Below are 24686 nucleotides of genomic sequence, written 5' to 3'. Positions count from 1 at the left end.
TCTCTTCATTCAGTCCGCAGCCTGGCCTCACGAGGGTTTGGTATAGATAACTGACTGATGTTGAAACTCAAGCCCAACTTATAGATGATTCTGTGTAATATGTTACTACCTGCCAAAAATGAGGTGGTGGGGGGCATAAACCCCCATTCATAGGTGGCAGCAACGTGCAGTGAAAAAGAAATTTTTCCTAGGGAGTTCAATATAAATTTCAAGCAGTTCATACTGTTGTCTCCTTGGCTAGAAGTATGGTATGAAATAAGGATTATGTATATTCAAGGAGAGTGAACTAGTAGTTTGGCTGGATTGCCAGGGACTTGACAAAGGACTGGTGCCAACTTAAGAAAGGTTGGGAAGAGATATATAGATGGATCTCTTTAAATGGACCCAGAATTGAGAATATTTCTGAGCTATGTGAATGCTCACAACAAAGCCTTCATTGTGAAAGAGGCTCTAAATAATCAGGTGGACAGCATAACCTATACTGTAGATGGTAGTCTCTGTCAAGCCAATGCTTAATGGGAGCATAAAATGCTAGGATGGTGGGGTAGTCAGATGGACCCACACTTTCAGAGGATTTCCTGGCTGCTGCTGCCTTTCTATCTCTGCTGCCCCACTCCCACCCCACCATCTTCTCTCCCTCTCTCTCTTTATGGCATCATATCTTGGGGGATGAGCCAGCTACCTGATAGCCAATTAATTGCATTAGATGAGGTAGCACTTAGCAGTTTTGTCCCCACTGGTAGATACATTATGGTCTTAGATTTGCTTTCCTTGCCTCTGGCAGCCCTACTATTTACTGCATAATTTATACATTATCATGGATTCCCACCACATTGCTCTGGTCAAGGAACTTACTACCCTGAGGAGGTAAGACAACGTGCTCAATTGCTCAATTCTTTTCTTTTTCTTTTTCTTTTTGTTTTTGAGACAGAATCTGTCTGGAGTGCAGTAGTGTGATCTCGGCTCACTGCCCTCTGCCTCCTGGGTTCAGGTGATTCTGTCTCAGCCTTCCAAGTAGCTGGGGTTACAGGCATGTACCACCACAACTGGTTTTTGTATCTTTAGTAGTGACAGACTTTCACCATGTTGCCCAGGCTGCTGTTGAACTCTTGGCCTCAAGTGATCTGCCTACCTCAGCCTCCCAAAGTGCTGGGATTACAGATGTGAGCCACCACACTTGGCCACACTCAATTCTTATTTTGTTGACTTCTCTCTTATAATGCACCTTCAACACTGAAATAATCTATTCAAGAGTTAGTTATTAAGCTAGCTGACAGTTAACACTAACATGGCATCTTTCTGGATGCAATGTATGTTTTTATCCAAGAACTGATTTTTGCTGGTTTCTCCCATGCCCATATTACATGGGTTCAAGAACCAAGACACTGCTGGATGTTTCTATTACACCCAGTGACCCAATAATAAAGTTTTTGCTTTCTGTTCTTCTGACTCTGAACTCTGTTTTAAAGGTTTTAGTACTTATGGAAGTTCAAAAAGAAAACTGGTTCAGAAGAACCAGAAGTTCAAACTGCCATCCGGTAATTTTAGATTCTGTATGCCATGAATAATCATGCAAAAAAGAGGGTCACTATATTAGTTGGTGTGTTTTAACATTATAATACAAATGCTGCCACATAATAAACAAGGAAGAATATAGAAGGAAAATATATTTGTTCTCGTACTGCCACATACAGTGGCAAAAGATGAACTAAGAGCTGAAATGTGTCAGAAATAAAGCTTTGTTCGCCATTATCAGGGAAGAAACTTAGCCAAGGTAGTAGCCAAAGCAAAGATAAAATAGAATATATGTGTATAGAAGGGAAGGTGTCATAACCAAATGCTTAATTTAAAATAAGACAGTAACTTCGATCTGTATTTTCTTGCTCTCATATATAAAGTGTATTTTAACAAGTTTCCCATCTTTTTGTCCTTCTTAAAAATATTGTTCTAGTTCACATAAAAAAGCAATGTCTTAATAAGTATTAAAACGACTAGTATGATTTGTAGAATATCAATAAGAGAATGTGGCAAAACTAGAAGGGACATAATCTGAAGGTCCTGGCTTTGGTATTGGATATAGTATATAATGGCTACATTGTTACATATGAGTACTGTTGTAAGCTTAAGGGTGAAAAGAGAAGCTGACCAGCAAACAGTGTACAGTGATTATTTGTATTTGTGGTTGCTTGATATCCATTGAACCATCCCAAAATAATTTCAGATGCTGCCTTCAACTAGAGAAGCCAAAGGAGTAGGCACACAGTCTAATCTTGGCCAACTGGGCACTCTCTGCAAGGATCCATCTATATACATTATCCTGACCAGGCTATTCCCACTATCAGACAGTCCCTTTGCTTCATTTTCCTTGACTCTCTGGCACTTTCTAGGTTCCTCCCCACCAGTCCTGATTCCCTTTTCCTTAGTCAGATGGTGTGACAGTTAATATTAAGTGTCCACTTCATTGAATGATGCAAAGTATTGTTCCCGGGTCTGTCTGTGAGGGTGTTGCCAAAGTAGATTAACATTTGAGTCAGTGGACCGGGAGAGGCAGACCCACCCACAATGTGGGTGAGCACCATCCCCTCAACTGCCAGAGAGGCAATAATAAAGCAGGCAGGTGGTGGGAGCAGTGGACTTGGTGAGTCTTCTGGCCTTCATCTTTCTCCTGTGCTGGATGCTTCCTGCCCTCGAACATCAGACTCCAAGTTCTTTGGCTTTTGGACTCTTGGACTTACACCAGTGGTTCTCAGGCCATAGGCCATAGACTGCAGGCTGCACTGTTGGCTTCCCTTCCTTTGAGGTTTTGGGACTCGGACTGAGCCACTACTGGCTTCCTTGCTCAACTTGCATACAGCCTATTGTGGGACTTCACCTTGTGGTCGTGTGTATCAATTCTTCTTAATAAACTCCCTTTCATGTATACATATATCCTATTAGTTCTGTCCATCTACAGAACCCTAATACAGATGGTTTCTGGCAGTTGACATAACTAAGAGCATGGGCAGAAACAGGAAAACAGACAAATATAGAAAATCTCTTTTTAAATCTGACTTACCAGAAGTCTGTCAATCATATCTTTTCCAGGAAATGACTTTTGGTATTGGATATTGTCCCCACTTCTTTGGTGTGAGTCTCCATTGATTGTATCCTTATCTTTCCTATTTCCAATCTTTCTTGTGTGTGTGGTGGGGGCGGGGATGTTACTCTGCTGCTTGTGCTTTTTATCTGCATTCTTAGCTCTTTAGCTTTCAATCGTACTTTCGTCCTGATAAGTGTATTTGAAGTTATAAATTACCCTTACACAGTGTTTTATCTAGGTCCTACAAATTCTGACATGTAGTATTTTCACTGTAGTTTAAGTATTTTGTTAAGTATTATTCTTCCCATTCGACAGGTAAGGAAACCGGGAAATGCTAAGATATAAGTAACAGTTGTAGTTCAAACTCATTATGTTGTATTAACTAAAGAATCATATCTTGATAACTACAGTAATATTCCTTCTGATAACACTTAAACAAGGTAGAACTGAATTTGGGGACATAATAATTTCTTGATGAAACACCAAGATTAATAAGTTTAATTTATTCTAAAACGTCTTTTCAAGTCCCTGAGACTAATCACTAGCCACAGGAATACTTACACCCTGTTTATCTTTCACAAGTAACTAAATAGAATGCTGTAAGCTACACATAAAGAGATGAGATCATCTGACTCAGTTTCACAATAGAGATGGATTCCAGCTGCTAGATAAGCTCATTTTGACTTGTTTTGTTGCAAATGACAAAAGCCAATCAATGTAAACAGCAAAGGCCAAAAGACAGAAATTTATTGACTCACGTATCAAGAATGGCAGGATTGCCACTGGGCTTCAGGGATCAGGGTAACGCCATTAGCAATATCCGTTATCAGCCTTATTCTTTCCCACTGAGCCTGGCTGAACTACAGCTGCCAGCATTTCCTGGGCTTGTATTTTCCCAGCTTCGTCACATCTTAATTTCAAGCTGAAAAATCCTGGGAAGAGACATACTTCACTGAAGTCATTTCTCTATTCTATTCATTGTAGCCAGGCAAAATGAGATTAGGATTAGCTCAGCCAGAGTTAGGTGACTATCCTTGCCTAATCATTCTGCATATAGATGATTTATATTTGGACCCTATGTCAGACTGGAGAGAGGGGGGTCATTTCCCAGAAAAGGGGAGTAACAGTCCAGAAGAATTAGGATTCCACAAAAATATCTTACGGATACATCTCTCTCTATATTTATCTATATTAACATATATCTTGTAGGTATATATAGTCATGTTTGGCTTAATGACAGGGATATATTCTGAGAAAAGCGTCATTAGGCAATTTCATCATTGTGTGAACATCAGAGTATACTTACACAAACCTAGATGGTACAGCCTACTACACACCTAGGCTATATGGTATAGCTTATTGCTCCTAGACTATAAACCTGTACTGCATGTTACTGTACTGAATATTGCAGGCAACTGTAACACAATGGTAAATATTTGTGTATCTAAACAGAGAAAAAGTAAAAAATGCAGTAGTATAATCTTATGGGGGGATTCACTATCATAAGTACAGTTTGTTGTGACCAAAACGTTGTTATACGGCACATGAGTGTCTAGGGTGTACATATCTCTGTCTAGGGTCTACTGTTAATAACTTTCCTAGTCAATAGACACAAACAATCTGGAGGGAGTTACTCACATTGGTGGTGGGTGGGACTACAGAGTGGTGGAGAGAAGATAAATTGATTCTGTTACTTGTGTACATCTTTGCAATGAAAGGGCTCTTTGGAGTCAAAGGGTGAAGAGTTTAAGCGTGCAGGAAGGAAGGCAGGGAGTGAAAACAGACTGATGGCAACCACCACTCTGGTAGGAATACTTAAGCCATGGGATTGATATTTAGATACACACACACACACACACACACACACATCAGATAATTTAAATTGGAGCAGTATTAGTCATTTCCAACCAAATAGTAAAAGAAATGCGAGACTTTTAGAAACCTTGTTTAGTCGGTGACAACATTCAGTAGATAATAAGGGAACACACTGCACAAATTCATTTCCCACTTAGCCTGAATAAGCAGTTTGACTACTTAATGGTTTCTTATTGTAAGTTTTCCTATGGCCAGGGAAAACAGCTTTGTAAGTAGTCCATCTTTCTAAAACTGAGGTAACTTTCTAAACATTAAAAGTCTTTAGTAACAGAGGGGAAAAATTAAGGCTTAATTACTTAGAAAACAAAATATCACAATTACAGAAGCACATTTAATTATGAAAATTATAAAATTATATTAACTATATGTAGTTTTTAATATCTAGTATCAAAATACCTTTTCTACTTTGGTAACTAAATTTTTGAGATTAAGAACAAACTAGTTCAATCATTCTCACATACAAAAATTTCATGTTTATATTTATTAAAAACAAAATAATGCAAGTTCTGTTAAAGTAACAATATATACACCAAGATAAATATTTGGAATTGTGGAAATAGAAATAGTAAAAATTTCAAATTTTTTCTCAATATCTTAATGACTTAAATAATTTAGCTTTTTTCAGGCATTTTTTGTTAAAAATAAACTTACTTAATTTTAAACTTAGGTCAATGTGCTTTTTTGCTTTTTTTAAAGAAAAAAATTAGTAAAAATGGCAGGTACTAGGTTTGCACTAGCTAAAAAAATAATGTTTACAGCTGTCTAGATGTAATAATTTTAAAAACATACAAATTCAATATGTAGTATGAAAATACATTAAAAAACACATAAGGAACTATGCCCCATAAAAAATATAAATGCAACTTCCATTAATTATATGAATATCAAAAATTAAATATTCTGATTTAAAAGTAGCTTCTATAAAAGTCGGAGTAGTAGGCATTATTTGCTTTCCTAAATGTATAAATAATAAGTATTTCTAGCTCAACTAAACAGAAATATCAGTATTTCTTAGCAAAAAATGTAGTACATACATGAAAAGGCAAGCATTGTCCTGTATTCAAGTTTTTGAGTTTAAATTCCATTAAAATGTTTCCTACAACTTGAAAGAACTACACACACAGAAGTAAAAAGATGAGGTAAACATCTTATACTCTGAAGAAAGTACTTAAAACTTAATACTCAGATATTCCCAATTAATCTGTATCTTAATACTCAGACATTCTAAAACAATGCTTTAAAAGGTCTTCCATTATGAGGATGATTGTGATAAATATCTGAACTACATAATGAACAGCAGGTTTCTCAGTCTTCTGAGTAGACAGTGATGCTCCTTCTTGTTATTACAAAACAATCATGATTAAGTTTTGCCAACAATATCGCTCCAGTGTGGGTTTACATGAGGCACCATGCTACAGTAAGAGCAGCTACGATGCCATTCAAAATTGCCATGCTATAGCCCATGTGGAAAGAATGTCCAGTCAGTTTCCTAGAAAAAAAGAAAAACACAAATCAAAAAAGAAAAATGTAATGTGGTATAACAAAGACACCAAAAGTTTTCATCGAAAATACTTATGACCTTGGAGTGTATTTCCCAAATGTTCACATATGAATACAAAACTTAAAGAATATTGGACATCTGCAGGATAAATAGTGGATAGATCTTATTAAGTCCTGTGTCAAAACTGTACTGGTTAACAATTATAGTTGTTTCAAATCATTACTGATGAGCAATGCTGAGTTTCATCCCTATTATTTCTTTACTGTGTTTCATTGTCACTGTGTGTAGCCATAACCTAATTCTAAGGTATAAGTTTTGTTATTTTACAAACAGTTCTTTCATTAATTAGCGGTGTGTTTCCGTGCTGTCTGTTCTTACTTTGATTTAACTTAAAATACATATTATTTCAAGTATTTGTTCTGTTTGCACCACTTTTAGGTTATATGAAGGAACTCCCTATGTCTTTCATAGATATTTCAGCTATCATTCTAATAGGTTACTTAATTGAAGTGGTTTTCAATGAGTTCTTAAGAATCAGCAAAGACACATCTCTTTTATGATTGCTAGGAGTGCCAACTAGTTTAATAACTCTTATGCGCATGAATATTCCCTGACATTTGTTTCCTTTATCTTGTAACAATCTTACAACAGTTTTTCCCACTAACTGTATTGCAATAATACTATTTGCTTATCCTAGTAAGAATCAGACATATTAAAAAGAAAAGAAGGTAGTATCCAACTGAGACTCTCTAGAAGGCAGAACAGAATACTCTCCTTTCTGGAGCAAAACAAATTGAGGACACACAGGAAGGTGCACTAGCAGAAGTAAAAGCCAAAAGACAAAGCAGTAAGGGCCCCGGACTGAGACGGTCATAAATACTCATATCCTCTCCTCCTTTCCTAAGGAGTAGCCAAAGCCAGAGAAGCACTTAGCTGTGAATTAACACTTGAAGAGCACCTCATAGTGATTCCAGTTGCACAATATCTGTGGCAGAGATTGAAGAAGGTATGTTCTTCAAAGAAGAGCCCTTTGCATTCATCTGAAGCTACATAGACCCTGATGCTTCCTGACAGTCCCCTGCTCTGTTCCAAGGGAGTTATTATTTACTTTCGACTCAACCTTTCTTTACCCAACTAGGGCTAGTCTAAGATGCTTCTCACGTGTTATTAAGGGTTAATCTACCTACCTATATTACCTATCTACATCGTAAAATAGGTATAATGCTTTGTCCCTTTAAAAAAGAAATTCCTTAAATATATGTTGATGACTAGTGAACAGAAACCTAAAGTTGAACAATCAGCATTATCATTCATCATAAAATATTTAGTGACGATCCAAAAAACTTTTAAATTAATACAGTTCGGTCTTCTGTATCAGTGGGTTCCACATCTGCGAAATGAACCAAGCAGGTAGAATATATTTTGAAAAAAAAAATGCATCAGTACAGCACATGTATAGACTTTTTTCCCTTGTCAATCCCTGAACAATACAACAACTATTTATATAACATTTACATTGTATTAGGTATAATATTATAAATAATCTAGAGATGTTTTAAAGTATATGAGAGGATATGCTTAGGTTATATGCAAATACTAAGCCATTTTTGAATGAGACTTCAAGTATCCTCAGATGTTGATACCTGTGTGGAATCCTGGAACCAGTCCTTCACAGATAAAGGGGGATGACTGTACTCACCCAATAAAGTTAATCATCAAAAGGTTTCCAGAGTTAATTGTTCTGTTTTAGTAGTTTGTGATCCTCACAATCCCACAAAAATAGAAAAACCTTTAAAGTTCAGTTTACTAAGCCGACAACTACAATGGTGGTAGAATTGAATTTTACTGAGATGTACATGCTCAAATGTTCAGTGACTTCCTTACTAAGCAGGCAAAGCAATGCATTTTAATGGCAATGAAAAAATGCTCGGGAGTAGTGGTTCCTAGTCTTTGTCATCTCAAATGTACCATATTCCCACTGGGAACACTGTAGCAATTGTCACAGACTACTGCTAAGTAAAGGACTTAAATCTTTGAAGAATCACTTGCTTTAATTTAAAGCTTCTTTTCAAAATATTCACCATGATTTTCCTCTTTGGAGGAAGACAGACAATCCCTGCAGGCTTTCTCTCTTGTGACTCTCATTTGTGATCTCTAAAGTCTGTTAACAAAGACTGAAGGAATTATGGTTCTCCTTTGTCAAAACTCTATAGAGGACTTATTTAAAATTGACTCAAGTAAAATGAAAATATTATCTTCAATTAATGAGTTTAATATCTTCAATAAATGATAATTAAATACAATGTCTGCCTCATCCAATCTGTATCTATACATGCATTTCACTTTTTTAATTAAAGCATACCAGTAAAATGCAAATGTCTAACATTTACATACAGTTCAATGCATTTTTACTGTGGTAGACTCTCATATACTCATCAACCACATAAAGATAGAGAACATTTCTGGCACTGCAAAAAGATCCCTTTTAAATATTCAACTTACCTCCTGCAGATCTTGAGGTAACTGCAATACTGAGGGCTGTCACCAAGATTAGTTTCACTTGCTCTTGAAACTACATCTACATGGCATCATACAATAAATATTTTTCTGCGTCTGCCTTCTTTTGCTCAGTACTGTCTTTGTGAGATTCATCCATGTTGTATGTAGTATTAGTTTGTTCTTTTCTACTGCAGTATATAGCAAAATGTATTTGCCCATTTTACTACTGATGGGTGTTTCCAGTTTGGGGCTCCTATACATACAGATACTATGAACACGTCTTCGGTGGGTGGTGGGAATCTGCACTTATTTCTCTTGGATAGATCCTAGGAGTAGAACTGCTGAGTTACAAGGTAGATATACATTAGGCTTTAGTAGAAAGTATGAAACATTTTCCCAAAATAGTTGTACCAATTTACACTTCCACTATCAACGTATGAGTTTAAGTTGTTCCACATCATCATGAACACTTGGTATTATCAGTGTTTTAAATTTTAACCATTTTAGTAGGTCTGCAGAGTATGTTGTAGTGGTTTTAATATTTATTTTTCTGATGATTAATGTACTTACTGACCATTCAGAAAGCCTCTTTTTTGATGTTTGTGTTCAAAACTTTTTCTCATTTTTTTCTATTGGTTTATAGAGTTCTTTACGTATTCTAGATACAAATCTTTTGTTAAAGATATGTGTTGTGAATAATGTTTATTATGGTGTGTCTTTTTTTACTCTCTTAATAAGATCTTTTGATGAACAGAAGTTCTTAATTTGAATAAAGTCCAGTTAATATTTTTAAAAATGGCTAGTGCTTTTTTGGTGGCTTTTTCATTAAATCTTTGACTACTCCAAGGTTATGAAGATATTCTGTATCTTAATGAGGTTTTACTTTTCTTCTTTTGATATTTAGATCTATAACTCATCTCAAATTAATGTGTATTTTTTGTGTTATAGGACACTAAACACAAAAGAATGAATTTGGTCCTCTACCTTACACAATATACAAAATATACTCAAAATGGACCAAAGACCTAAATACAAGAACTAAGACTATAAAACTCTTAGAAGGAAACATAGGTATAAATCTTCATGACCTTGAATTAAGCAACAGATTCTTAGATATGACAACAAAAGCACAAGAAACTAAAGAAAAAACATAAATTAGACATCATCTAATTAAAAACCTTTGTGCTTCCAAGGACATTATTAAGTGAAAACCCATAAAATGGAGGTAAATATTTGCAAATCTTATATCTGATAGAGTCTACTAAGATATAAAATAACTCTTATAAGTAAAAAATAAAAAGACAAAAAGTCAAATTTTTAAAAGGGCAAAGGATTTGAATAGACAATTATCCAAAGATATACACATGTAGGGTCCAGCCCCACAGGGTCGGTGGGTTTTCTCCCCATGTGTGGAGATGAGAGAGTGCAGAAATAATGACACAAGACAAAGAGATAAAAGAAAAGACAGCTGGGCCCGGGGGACCACTACCACCAATTCGCGGAGACCAGTAGTGGCCCCGAATGTCTAGCTGCGCTGTTATTTATTGGATACAAAGCAAAAGGGGCAGGGTAAAGAGTGTGACTCATCTCCAATGATATGTAAGGTTACGTGGGTCACGTGTCCACTGGACAGGGGGCCCTTCTCTGCCTGGCAGCCAAGGCAGAGAGAGAGAGGAAGAGAGAGAGACAGGCTTATGCCATTATTTCTGCATATCAGAGACTTTTAGTACTTTCACTAATTTTGCTACTGCTATCTAAAAGGCAGAGCCAGGTGTACAGGATGGAACATGAAAGTGGACCAGGAGCATGGCCAATGAAGCACAGCATCACAGGGAGATGGTTAGGCCTCCGGATAACTGCGGGCGGGTCTGACGGATGTCAGGCCCTCCACAAGAGGTGGAGGAGTACAGTCTTCTCTAAACTCCCCCGGGGAAAGGGAAACTCCCTTTCCCGGTCTGCTAAGTAGCAGGTGTTTTCCCTTGGCATTGACGCTACCGCTAGACCATGGTCCGCTTGGCAACTCGTGTCTTCGCAGACGCTGGCATTACCGCTAGACCAAGGAGCCCTCTGGTGGCCCTGGCCAGGCATAACAGAAGACTCCCATTCTGTCTTCTGGTTACTTCTCACTATGTCCCCTCAGCTCCTATCTCTGTATGGCCTGGTTTTTCCTAGGTTATGATTGTAGAGAGAGGATTATTATAATATTGGAATAAAGAGTAATTGCTACAAACTAATGATTAATGATATTCATATATAATCATATCTATGATCTATATCTAGTATAACTATTCTTATTTTATATATTTTATTATACTGGAACAGCTCGTGCCCTCGGTCTCTTGCCTTGGCACCTGGGTGGCTTGCCGCCCACATACATACAAATAGCCAATAAGGACATGAAAAGCTGATGATGCTCAATGTCATTAGTTATACGGAAATGGAAAAAAAAAACCACAAGAGATACAGCACATCTTACTCACTACTTGGATGGTTATAATTTAAAAAAAGAAAAAGAAAACAAGTGTTGGTGAGGATGTGGGGAAATCAGAAGTCTTGAACATTGCTGGTGGGAATGTAAAATGATACAGCTGCTGTAGGAAACAGTTTGGAGGTTTCTTAAAAAGTTAAACACAGAGTTAACAGATGACCCAACAATTCCACTCTAGGTATATATCCAAGAAAACTGAAAACAAGTCACACAAAAACTTGTACCTGAGTGTTCATAGCAACATTATTCCTAATAGTCAAAAAGTAGAACTACCCAAATGTCCGTCAACTGATGAATGGATTAAAAAAATGGTATATCCATACGGAAAACAATGCAGCCTTAAAAAGGAATGAAGTACTGACATATGCCACAATATGGATGAACCTTGAAAACAGTACGCTAAGTGAAAGGAGTAAACACAAAAGACTACATTAAAAAAAAATCTGTACGATTCCATTTATATGAAATGTCCAAAATAGGCAAATCCATAGAGACGAAAAGTAGACTATGGGTTTCCAGGGGATAGAGGCAGGAGGAAATGGTGCAGTGATTGCTAATGGGTATGGGGTTTTCATTTTGGAGTGACAGAAATGTTCTAGCAGTGATGGTTGCTGAATATTGTTATTCAGTAGTTTTTAGTGAAAATATTAAAAACTACTTAATCATTTTAAGAGTAAAGTTTTATCCTATGTAAATTATATGAAAAACAACAACAACAAAAAAACACTTTACTGTCAGACATTAAAAAGGACCTGGACCGGGCGTGGTGGCTCATGCCTGTAATCCCAGCACTTTGGGAGGCCGAGGCGGGTGGACCACAAGGTCAGGAGATCGAGACCATCTTGGCTAACATGGTGAAACCCCGTCTCTACTAAAAATACAAAAAATTAGCTGGGCGTGGCGTGGTTGCGAGCGCCTGTAGTCCCAGCTACTCGTGAGGCTGAGGCAGAATGGTGTGAACGCAGGAGGCGGAGCTTGCAGTGAGCTGAGATTGCGCCACTGCACTCCAGCTTGGGCAACAGAGCGAGACTCCGTCAAAAAAAAAAAAAAAAAAAAAAAGAGGACCTGAATGAAGGGAGGTCTCCACCATAACCTGGGAATACTCAGCATTGTAAAGGTGTCAATTTCTTTTTTTTGGGAATACTCAGCATTGTAAAGGTGTCAATTTCTTTTTTTTTTTTTTAATAAATACCTATAAATTCAATGAGATCTCAGTAGTAGTTCAATAGGATTTTTCTTGCTAGAAAATTGGCATTTTGATACTCAGTTCAACTGATACAATAAATGTGCAAAAAGAATAAATATTCTAAAATTTCAAATCATAACCTAAAATCAAAGTAATTTTAAAAAGAAGTAAACTGATACAGAAATAAAAAAGGCATCTGAATAGACTACAGCATCTAAAAACAGATCTATGTTTCTGAGCGTATGTATGTGGGTGGTGGTGATGAGATGTTTTACCAATAAGGCATTTTTAGGTCAGAGGAACAAAACCTATAATTAATTCTTTACAGGTCCCTTCCTCCTTATTCCGAAGAATCAGTTTTTTATTTAGCAGTGTAGAAGTAATCAAGATTCGGCTTATTTTCAAAAGAGCTGTCATATCTACACGGAGTAAAAAGAATGGTGGCTTCCTTTCAGTCTCCTGCTTTTATTTTTTTTTGAGATAGGGTCTCACTCTGTTACCCAGGCGGGACTGCAGTGGCATGATTATGGCTCATTGCAGCCTCCACCTCTCGGGGCTCTGATGATCCTCCCACTCCAGCCTCCCAAGTAGCTGGTGAGGCAGGAGAATAGGGTCTGGAGGCAGGGAATTTAAGGCCAATCTGTGCTAACCTCCTAAAAGAGAAACACCAAAATCTGGGGGCAGGGAATCTAAGGCCAATTTCCTAAAGTTCAATCAAAGGGAAAACACCTGGGTCTAGGGCAGGGAACCTAAAGCCAATTAAGGCACACTTCTTAAAGCTAAACTGAAAGGAAAAGCCCCATCTCCCCACACCGGAGTAACAAAGGATCAAAGACTATTATTCTCCCTACAACCTTCTCGCTTCCACTACATCTCAGATGGAAAGGGCAAACATCCTGCATAGGGTGCCTATTCACCTCAGCCTTTAATTAGCAAAAGACCAAATCCTTCATCCAGATGAGAGGCAGCCAACAGGGACCTCAAAAGGAGTACTTAAAACCCAGAAAACTTTGTAACTAGGCCCTTGAGCCGCTTGCTCGGGCCCAATTCCACCCTGTGGAGCACTTTCTCACTTTAATAAATCCCTGCTGTCGCTGCTTCGTTCATGTATTTTGTTCCTTTGTTACTTTGAGGGTTTTGTTCAATTCTTTGTTCAAAATGCCAACGACCTGGACAACTTACTCAAGGCATTCCTACAAGTAACCCTGGTACTAGAGGCACGCACGACCAAACCTGGCTAATTTTTTGTAGAGATACGGTTTTGCCATGTTGCCCAGGCTTGGTTTCAGTTTTGTTCAGTTTCATCACAGAGTCTACTATGGATTCCAAAATGGTTCTTATTATTGCAGGTCATGACTTTTTATTTCCATACTCTGAAGCAGGAAAACACTGTTAGGCAAATGGTAACAGAAGGGTAGAGGGGTTTGAAAAGACTGAATAGAGAATATGTAATTTTTATTCATTGGTTCTTCTACAATTTCATGAAGACAAAGATAAGGGAAAGGAAAAGGACCTAATCCCAGAAGAATAAGCCTGATCAGAAGCAACTTACCTTTATTATGTAATTTAGATCAATAAAGCAAAATGACTATAATTTCTGAAATCCTGTGTAATAGTCTAACATGGTGATGGGAATATAAATTAATATAGCCATTATGGAAAACAGTATGAAGTTTCTCAAAAATCTAAAAATGAAACTACCATATAATCCAGCAATTCCACTACTGGGTATTTACCCAAAGAAAGGACAATCAGTATATTCAAGAGATATGTGTACCCCATGTTTACTGCAGCACCATTCACAATAGTCAAGATATGGACTCAATCTAAGTGTCCATCAACAGATGAATGGATAAAGAAAATGTGGTACATATACACAACAGAATACTATTCAGCCATTAAAAAAAAATGAAATACTGTCATTCCTGGCAACATGGATGAGTCTGGGGGACATTCAGTGAAATAAGTCAGGCATAAGAAGATAAATATCACATGTTCTCACTCACATGTGTAAGCTTAAAAAAAATGAGCTCATAGAAGTAGAAGGTAGAACTGTGGTTATTCGAGGTTGAGAAGGGTGGTGGGGTAGCCGGGGAAGAAACAGCAGTGGGTGGGGTGAGAGAGGATAGCAGGAGGTTAGTTAACGAATACAAAATTACGATCAGATAGGAGGAATGACTTCTAGTGTTCTATAGCACTTTAGGGTAAATATGGCTAACAGTAACTTATTGCATCTTTTCAGAAAGCTTTAAGAGAAGATTTTGAATGCTCACAATACAAAGAAATGATAAATGTTTTCAGTGATGGATATGCTAATTAGCCTGATTTGATCATTACACATTGTATGGAACTATCATTCATTCTGTATTCCACTAATGAATATGATTATTATGTGTCAACTAAAAATAAAAAAAAAGTCAAACATGGGAAACTTGATCAGATAAAAATTAAAAAATTTCAAGTAAAACTACAGCATTTATTATTAATACTGCCAAACTTCAAAAGTGGGTAGTAGATAAGACTGCATTACTGAATGAGGTAAAAGAAAAAAACAAGAAAAAAAATCCCACGGTTTCATGGCAACATTATAGAAATGTTTCACTTTGAAGACCTTCCATTTTACTTCAAAATTTACAAGGCTTATATATTTTTTGAAAATGGCATGACTATTTGTGGAGATGTTACTACAATTATTATTTGCATATACGAATGTGACAGGTTAAAACAAATTCACAAAGAAATTCTAAGTTGCTGACATTCTCTCCATGTACTTAAATACATTGTACAGATGAATTTTCCTAAAACATTCCTTTGCTTTAAAATGCTTTTGTGTTAACTGGATATAAAATGTAAACGAGCAGAGCAAACAATATTATTAACAAGGTTAAGTTTCCTTAATGATACAAGTTTTGACCCAGGTTTTAAAAGGTACAGCAATGGACTGACAGACAAAAGAGGTATCATTGTGTAAAGGGAAAAGAAAAGAACCAGAAGTGGAACTCCAACTTAAGATTTCATGCTTATCAGGAGAAAAACTGGACCAGATGAACCTAAGGTCGCTTCTATTTCCTTCCATTTCCTTCCTTCCCCCCTCCCTTCCTTCCTTTCTCTCTCTCTCTCTCTTTTTTTTTTTTTGGACAGAGTCTTGCTCTGTCACCTGGTCTGGAGTGCAGTGGTGTGATCTTGGCTCACTGCAACCTCCGCCTTTCAGGTTCAAACAATTCTCGTGCCTCAGCCTTCCAAGTAGCTGGGGTCACAAACACACGCGTCACCATGCCCAGCTAATTTTTGTATTTTTAGTAGAGATGGGGTTTCACCATGTTGGCCAGGCCGGTCTGGAACTCCTAACCTCAGGTGATCCACCCAGCACTCCCAAAGTGCTGGGATACAGGCGTGAGCCACTGCGCTCGGTCTCAGTTCTACATTTCTGTAAGTATCCCAGGTAGCAAGAAATAATCCTAAAAAACACCTCAAAAAGATTATGTACAGTTTTTTACCTATTAAAACAGGTTATTGGTCAACATTACCTGTACCTAAAACTACAACAATGATGCAGAGGATATAAATATTTTAGTCCCAAAGAGTCAATTAAGGAGACCGATCTATGATGAAAATTAATGGATATAATTTAACCTGCTAAATCAACATTGTTAAGATGTGACTCTTCATTTGACCATATGAAAGAATAAGTAGTAAAATAGAGTACCCAATGGCAAAACCAGAATGTTTCTTTAAGTAAAAGTCAGGATTCCTAAATGTGGATTTTATTACGCTGAGATGAAGTTCTTTTATACTGCAAAACATTTCTGAAATAAAAATGAAAATAAATAAAAAATATTATTCAATAAGTCTAAAATGCCAATGGAGATGTAGTTACAAAGAAAGGCTCATTACAACAGATCTACTTCCATATCCTGAAAGATAAGCTATATAGAAGGTATGATCATTTTCTGGTTCTAGAGAATTCCTTTCAATAATAAAAAATTCTACAATGAAGTACTTATGTAGTCCCTGATAGTGGTTAAGAGTTCAAGCTCTATGATTAGATAAACACAGGTCTGAGTGCCAGCCTTGCCTCTTACAAGGGGTATGAAGATAGCAACATTGTTTGACCTCTTTGACCTTCAATTTTCTTCTCCATACAATGGGAACAAAAATAGAATCTACCCTTACAAAGCTGTTGTGAATACCAGGTGTCTGGCACATAGTAAATGATCAATACATCTTAGCTATATAGTAAAGAAACTTAGGTACAGAAGAGATTTTTAAAAATTCTTCTGACCATCTACTTAGATTCTCCCTTCCAAGCAGAACACCTAAACCTAAGCTTGCTTTAAAACCAAAACAAAGAAACAAACAATAGTAGTATAAAAGCAAACCCAAGAAGTAGATGGAAGAAAGAAATGGGAGAATTAAAGGGTCTCTCTCTCGTGCGTGCGTGTGTGTGTTTGTGTGTGTGTGTGTGTGTGTGTGTGTTTCTGCTTGATATTACCCTCTTCCTACATAATGACTTCTTTTATAATTCACTGGAGAACCCAGACTTCCATTATTTATATCTAGACTTTGTTCTGTGAAAATATAATGTCTAGCAATATATTTAGATTACTATTAAATAGTAACTTGCAAAGTGAATATATTATAAAAGAATTATAATTATTTTCATTTTTCAGGGATGGAATACATTTAAAATATAAGATTCAAATGAATTCAATGACTTTGGCAATTTAAGTGACTACATTCTTATATTCTGAAGCATAAATTAAAGCACTGAATAAGCAACTTCCAAAAATTCCAAATAAATTACCTTAAAAAGAAAAAGTTAGAGATAGAATAACAGAACTGAGCAGGTCTCTTGTCATGTTTCAGGTTGTTTGTTTTTATGCTAGTTTTGGTTGATCTGAACTGAATCTCTATACCACAGTACTAAACACCAGACTCCACTCTGTTAGAATAATTGTTCCATGCCATATTTATTCCTGTATTTTCTTTCCCACACAGGTATTCCCACGTCAGAGATACTTTTATGACAGAACTCTTGTAATTTAAAATAATAACTTCATTTCCAGCTGATACTGCTTTAAACAGAAAGCACTCTGTGCTTGCCAGAATAAGAAGATATGTTAAAGGCTCATATTAAGACCCAACTGGCTATTCGTTTCTGTGTCTGATTGGCTCAGAGGGAGAAGGGATGAGCAAGATGGTACTAATCTATTCCCCTTTCACACATCTGAGCTGCCTTTGATTTCTCATTCTATCCCTAGCCCAGCAATCTCCAACTGCGAAAAGTTTTTAAGCTGTATAAGCTTTGTTGGGAGTAACTATCAGTCAGTTCTTTATCTGGAATCAAAAGATCTTAACGCTAAACCTGAAACTTGGAAAACAAAACAAAAAAACAAGCAATACCATATTTTATTAACTTAAAAAGCACTTCCTTTTTAGAAACATAAAACTACATTAACTTTATTATATCCTTTTGTCCTAAAAACTACTTGTTAGAAATTGCTGAAGAGCAGACAAAGTTGATTTCAATGAACTTGACCATTGTTCTTTCAGAAATCAGGGTTAGAATTTTAAAGAGAATGCTTCCCTAATTTCACTTCTTTGCTATGTCTCTCCTTAAGGAAAAAATAACACACACGACTTTGCTTCTTACTTTTTACTCTAAAGTTCTTTATAACTTCCTCAATTCCCTTTTCATTCACCAAGATTTACAGTATACTCGGTATCAGGTATTAAATTACATACAGGAGATAGAGAAATGAGTAGGGCTGGATGTGGTGACTCATGCCAGTAATCTCAACACTTTGGAAGGCTGAGGCAGGAGGATGGCTCGAGGTCAGGGATTCCAGACCAGCCTGAGCATATAGGGAGATATTGTTTCTACAGAAAAATTTTGGCCAGGCATGGTGGCTCACGCCTGCAATCCTAGCACTTTGGGAGGCCAAGGCGGGTGGATCACTTGAAGCCAGGAGTTTTAGACCAGCCTGGCCAACATGGTGAAACCCCATCTCTACTAAAAATACAAAAACTTAGCTGGGTGTGGTGGCCTGTAATCCTAGCTCCTCTGGAGGCTGAGGCAGGAGAATTGCTTGAACCCAGGGGGTGGAGGTTGCAGTGAGCCAAGATCATGCCACTGCACTCCAGCCTGGGTGACAGAGTGAGACTATCTCAAACCAACAAAAAAAGGAAAAAAAAAAGAGAGAGAAATGAGTAAGGAGTCAGTACTGCCTTCGAAGATAACAGAATCTTGTGACGTAGTAGACTGTTTTGCAGGCAGTATTACTGGAACATAAAGGAGCCATTCAGCTTGTAGAAGGGGAGAAAAAATTCCAAAGAAGAGCTAATACCTGAACTAAAATTGAGTATGAGGGATTTAGTGTTCTAAACACCTAACAGTATGCGCAGAAGCAAGAGACAATGGAGAGAATAGGAAGCTCAATTGTTTAATATGATCAGAATGAAAGACCTGGAAAGCTAGCTCTCTCCTCACTGGAGTTCAGTCATGGCTGTACTAGTCACAGAACTATTTTAACCTACCAGAAAATCTAATTCTCAATCTTTAAAATGAGGTTAATAATTCCTTTCAATAGTATTCTTATTAAAACTAAATGAGATAATATTAACAATTAGTTGTTGGCTGGGCGTGGTGGCTCATGCCTGTAATCCCAGTGCCTTGGGAGACTAAGCCAGGAGGATTGCTTGAGCTCAGGAGTTCAAGACTGTCCTGGGCAACTTAGTGAGACCCTATCTCTACAAAATAAAAATAAAAATAAAAATAAAAATAAAAAATTTAGCCAGGCATAGCAGCACTCGCCTGTAGTCCCAGCAACTTGGGAGGCGGAGGCAGGAGGGTTGTTTGAGCCCAGGCAGTTGAGGCTGCAGTGAGCCATGATTGTGCCACTCTGCACTTCGGCCTGGGGCAACAAAGCAAGACCCTGTCTCAAAAAAAAAAAAAAAAAGAAAGGATAAAATCTCAGGATAAATAACAATTATCCAAGAAAAGATAACTGGCAACTTGTGGCAGGCCATGGTCAGACTTCCAGCTCAAAAAACCTTAAGAAAAGAAAACCTCTGACACTATGTCTGCTTTATCATCTGACGTATCTGTTGCTTTAGTAAACTTACACTTACTGCCTATGAGGGTACCATTATTTTTACTCCATTTTAGAGATGAGGAAGTTATAGCTTGGATATACTAACTGACTTGCTCAAATGTCCTTCTGTTAGGGTAGGTTGGATTTGGAAGCTACCTCTCCTGACTTCAAGACCCTTTTTAATTATATCAGGCTGCCTCTGGTAATTTATAGGTTGTTAAACAAAAAGGGTTCCAAGTACAAAATTGGCAAGCACTGTCTCTCAAGTATTTCTTGTCAGTATTGCTCTGGGCATATGGACACTTGTGCCTCTTCAGCTACTCATATATAACACTGTAAATAGCACAAGCAAGAGCAGCTGGGCAAGGTGGCTCATGCCTGTAATCCCAGCACTTTGGGAGGCCGAGGCAGGTGGATCACTTGAACCCAGGAGTTCGAGACCAGCTAGGGCAACATGGTGAAATCCCGTCTCTATAAAAAATACAAAAATTAGCCAGATTAGCCAGATGTGGTGGCGCATGTCTGTGGTCCCAGCTACTCAGCAGTCTGAGGTGGGAGGATCGCTTCAGCCCAGAAGGCAAAGGTTGCAGTCAGCCAAGATCATGCCACTGCTATCTAGCCTGGGCAACAAAGTGAGAACCTGTCTTAAAAAAAAAAAAAAAAAAAAAAAAAAAAAAAAAAAAGTACAAAGCAAGCACTCATTAGCTGTATCACTTTATGAAAACAATAAAACCAACAGTTAATACAATTTCCTAGAGGATTTTGTTATACCTATGCATATCTCCATTCAGAACAGTAATGAAATATATCTTACACAATATGCATGTACTTTAACCCTTTACTTCAAGAAGCCGCAGTGCAATGCCATCAATATATTCATTAATAGTGACAGCACTGTAATTGATGGCTCTGAATAGTCCCCAGATAATGAGATTTCATGATACTCAAATATCAAGGCCAAGTTCCTGAACCATCTCTTTTGTCAGTAGCTTTTCTCTCCTACTGCAATTAGCCATCTGACATCTGTTTCATTAGTTCATGGCAATAAAGAATCTGATTCGACAAAGAGGCAGCTCTCCAAAATCTGTATCAAAGAGTAGTAGAGTCAATTCATTGTGCTTAATGTTAAATCTAGTCTGCGTGGAAAAGAAATTTCTAATTTGAATACTAACTAACCCACTGTTTTTGACCTCCAAGGCTTATATATATGCCCAAGTTAAGAACCTGTAACACTCATATATTATTTCATGCTAAAGATGTCCACATATACTTATTTCCAAGGAGGGAAAGTCAGTGTTTGTATTTAGTTATGAGGATAGGCTAACTGTATTAAAGAAAATTGAGTGCTGCTGGAAATTTCAAATTTCAAGCAATTCAAACAAAAATCAACTTGTTCCCTTTTCTTGAATTGCATATTATGATTCAACTGTTTTATTTGTTCTCTATCTTCCTAACCCTCAATGTGAAGACGTCAGAGAAAAACCCTAATAACAATATTTTAAAGACCCAAACTAATGTTGAATAGAAAAGTAACATTATAATACAGGATGCCAATCCTGAATCCTGAATGTTCCAGGAAATTCGCATGTCAAAGTATTTTACTATCTGCTGCTCCCTACTACAGTTAACAACACACTCTCACACACAAACGTTAGCATCTAATTACATACAGAACGCTTTACATAGGAAGTAACACATGTAAAAGAGTAATAGATCATGTTACTCTCTAAAATAGTTACTAAAAACAATTTACCAAAAATTAATTCAAACTAAAATTAACTTGTTCCCTTTTCTTTCTCACTTACAACTTATTTTGCAGATTCCAGATTGCATTGTAAGGCAATACAATTTTTTTAAACAAGGATGCATATAAATAATGTTACATTAAATAAAAATTAAATTAAAAGCATGTTTTCTAAAATTGAGTGTCTGGATATTTATCAAATGTTATTTGTGATTGGAAGAAGAAGAAATGGAAAGATGGATAATTCATAGTGATCAGACAATAAAGATTGATAGCATGAGGAAGGCAGCAGATACCCTCTGATTTGTATATTAACTGTGAAATAATGCAAACTGCCAATCTAATCTCATAGATTATATTTTAGCAGGCATTTGTGAAAAAAAGACACCACTCTCTACCTTGGCATATGCCTAGAAATCATGATATAACACTAATAACTGAAGTTTCCCTGCATTTTGGCCATGAACCCTATATCAAATAAGCCATAAATACAACCAATAATATATCTAAAGAGAAGATACCAAACTTCAAACTTCTCTAAAAATGTAACAGTAAATTTATGCTGACTTCTATAAAATAGACATTCAACTGTGTCTTCCAATCTGCCTAGGAAATGCACAAATGTAATTATTCAAAGGACACCTGAAGAATACTGTAGCTTAAAACTGAGTCTAGTTATGATAAAAATATAATAATTTTGTTTGACTTCTGGTGATTCAAAATGACTATCTGTGAGATGACTTTGAAGGCTTTGGTCTCTTTTAAAAGCTATCTAGGAAAATTTTAAATGATGCCTTTCAAAAATATTTTTAGCATAAACATAGATGTTCGAGGTCATTAAACTGAACAGAGTTATACTCAAGGTGGAGATTTCTTTTCAAAACAATTCAATCTATGCCTCAAAAAGACTCATGTTCACTTGTAAGATTCAGGATAAGAAATCTCTTAGCATAGAAGTCAACTGAAGATTTAAGAACTGAGACATGCTCCAAAAACTACAATGCTGTGACTGCAAGACATGCTATTTCTATAGCATTTCTCAAAACAGAGAGAAAATTATTTAAAATCAGTTTCTCACTGGATGATTCAACAATCCAAGCTTTGGATTCAGATATCCAATTCACCAGAAATCTTACTTTTATATACCTTTGATCAGCATAAGCTTGCAATTTGAAATTTCCAGCAGTACTTTATTTCCATTTATATAGTTGAACTATCCTCATAACTTTAAATACAAGCATTGATTTTTTTTCCTCCTTGGAAATAAATATCTGTGGATATCTTTAGCATAAAATAATAGTCCTATTAAGGAGCTTCCTTGGCATAGTAACTCCCTTCACAATGATTTCAGCTACGGAAATCATTACATGCTAGAGGCGCTTGCCACTTTACTCTGTATGCTTAGGTTATACAAATTAACTAGATTTAAAATTAATAAACCAACTTTACTTGCCAAGAATGACTTATTTTGTAATCCCCAGGTTGTTTTACATTCCTACAATGTTAATGTCCTACTGTGAAGGTTATTTGAGTATATGCTGTTAAATTTGACGTTTGATCTAAACAATGAACATTTTTTCATGTCAGCAATACGACCCATCACTCATGTTATCATTTTTCCACTAAGCTTATTACTATAGAGTAACATTTCTATCCTAGATGTGACATTTATTATCAGAGTGGTTTTTATTTCTAGTACACTGAATAACTATTAACCTGCAGCTACATACTTTCACCACTAGATGAAGCTTGAGCGTAGGTGATGTGAACTGTGGAGTGCACTCTTAAAGTGGAATACAGGTACTAGGAGAAAACAATGGAAAAGACAGAGAAAGTCTGATGTTAAGAACAGATTTTGATTTAGCAATATTGTGGGGGCAAAACTGCCACATAGCAAAAGCTCAGAGTGCCTGTTAATTGTCAATAAAATGATGCTGTTTCAATTAGTGAAATTCCTCCTATTGATGATGAATTTCATAATGCAGAGGAGGTTAAGTTAGCTAGTATGGTGAATAAAAATAAACAGTCAGTTGCAAACTATGTTACTTGCAAATTACTTGACTTTGTGCAAGTGGCTTAAACTTCTGAGACTTGGTTTCTTCATCTATTAAAAAATGGAAACATCAGACTAATAGTAACACCTACGAGATGGGTGGCTTAGGAGGGCATTAGTTCCCCCATAATGTTTAATAGGAGTCTCTTAAGACATCCCTAGAAATCCTAGAATATTAGCTTAAAAGGTAGACTTGTTCAGGAAAATGCACTGTAAGGCACAGCTGGTATCCATAACTAACATTTTCCCAATCAAGAGGACTTTAAAGTTCTGCTGCCAATGGCCAAGCCTAGAATGAACCCCAAAGTTCTTTTTTCTTTTTTTTTTTTTTTTAAAGAGCGTATCTTGCTCTGTCACTGAGGCTGGAATGCAGTGGCACGATCATAGCTCACTGCAGCCTTCAACTCCTGGGATCCTTCTGCCTCAGCCTCCCAGTGGCTAGGAATACAGGCTCATTTCACCACACCTGGATACTTTTTAAAATTTTTTGTAGAGGCAGCATCTCACTATGTTGACTAGGATGGTCTCAAACTTCTAGGCTCAAGCCATCCTCCCACCTTGGCCTCCCAAAGTGCTGCGATTACAGGCATAAGCCACCATGCCCAGCCCACGATTATCTTTAGAGTTCTAGCTTTTCTTTGTATGCAGTATTTTTCCATGGGTAGGTAACATAGTTAGATGCATTAACTCCTGAAAACTATAATTAAAGCTGATAACCAAAATGTTAAAATACTGACTATATATACACTGTTACATTTGTCTCTTGGAAATCACGCACAAAACCCAGACAATGAACAGGGAAAAGTGACGAGAAATGAACTGGAGATGTTGAGTAGGTAGTGTAGAAGAAGCAGGATAATGAATTATAACATAGTGAAACACGGGAATGCGTATTTAGATATTCCAAAAAATCTAAACTTACTGCCTCTGCCTCTTGTTCTTTAACACTGTTAACAAACCTTTAATAACAACCAAAACAAGACTTTCCATCCAGTCTACTGGATTAAATACACAAAGAAAAGGATAGCTTACTAATTGACAAGTTTATATATGTGATATTGCACTATACCTTTTGACTTAGCGAAGTTTACAAATACATGGAACCATCTTTCCAAAAAATATGCCTGTTGAAGTCCATTAAGTACCTATCTGGAAATATATCTTGCA

The 24686-nt window shown here is 36.8% G+C and overlaps 1 protein-coding gene across 2 annotated transcripts in view; it reads right to left on the bottom strand.

Moving 5' to 3' along the window:
* Positions 1–5420: 5420 nt before the first annotated feature.
* ARL6IP6 (ARF like GTPase 6 interacting protein 6) overlaps positions 5421–24686 on the bottom strand; it is a 43099-nt gene continuing 23833 nt past the window's right edge. For both annotated transcript variants that reach the window (XM_004032656.5, XM_031008533.3), the window contains exon 4: positions 5421–6443. In XM_004032656.5, the coding sequence (XP_004032704.1) occupies positions 6350–6443 (94 nt within the window). In that variant the 3' untranslated portion in view covers positions 5421–6349. The remainder of the gene's footprint in view (positions 6444–24686) is intronic.

The sequence above is a fragment of the Gorilla gorilla genome, chromosome 11, assembly GCF_029281585.2.
Source record: "Gorilla gorilla gorilla isolate KB3781 chromosome 11, NHGRI_mGorGor1-v2.1_pri, whole genome shotgun sequence".
NCBI classification, from domain to species: domain Eukaryota; kingdom Metazoa; phylum Chordata; class Mammalia; order Primates; family Hominidae; genus Gorilla; species Gorilla gorilla.
Note: the sequence above shows the minus strand (reverse complement) of the source record. Positions and strands in the feature narration are given on the sequence as shown.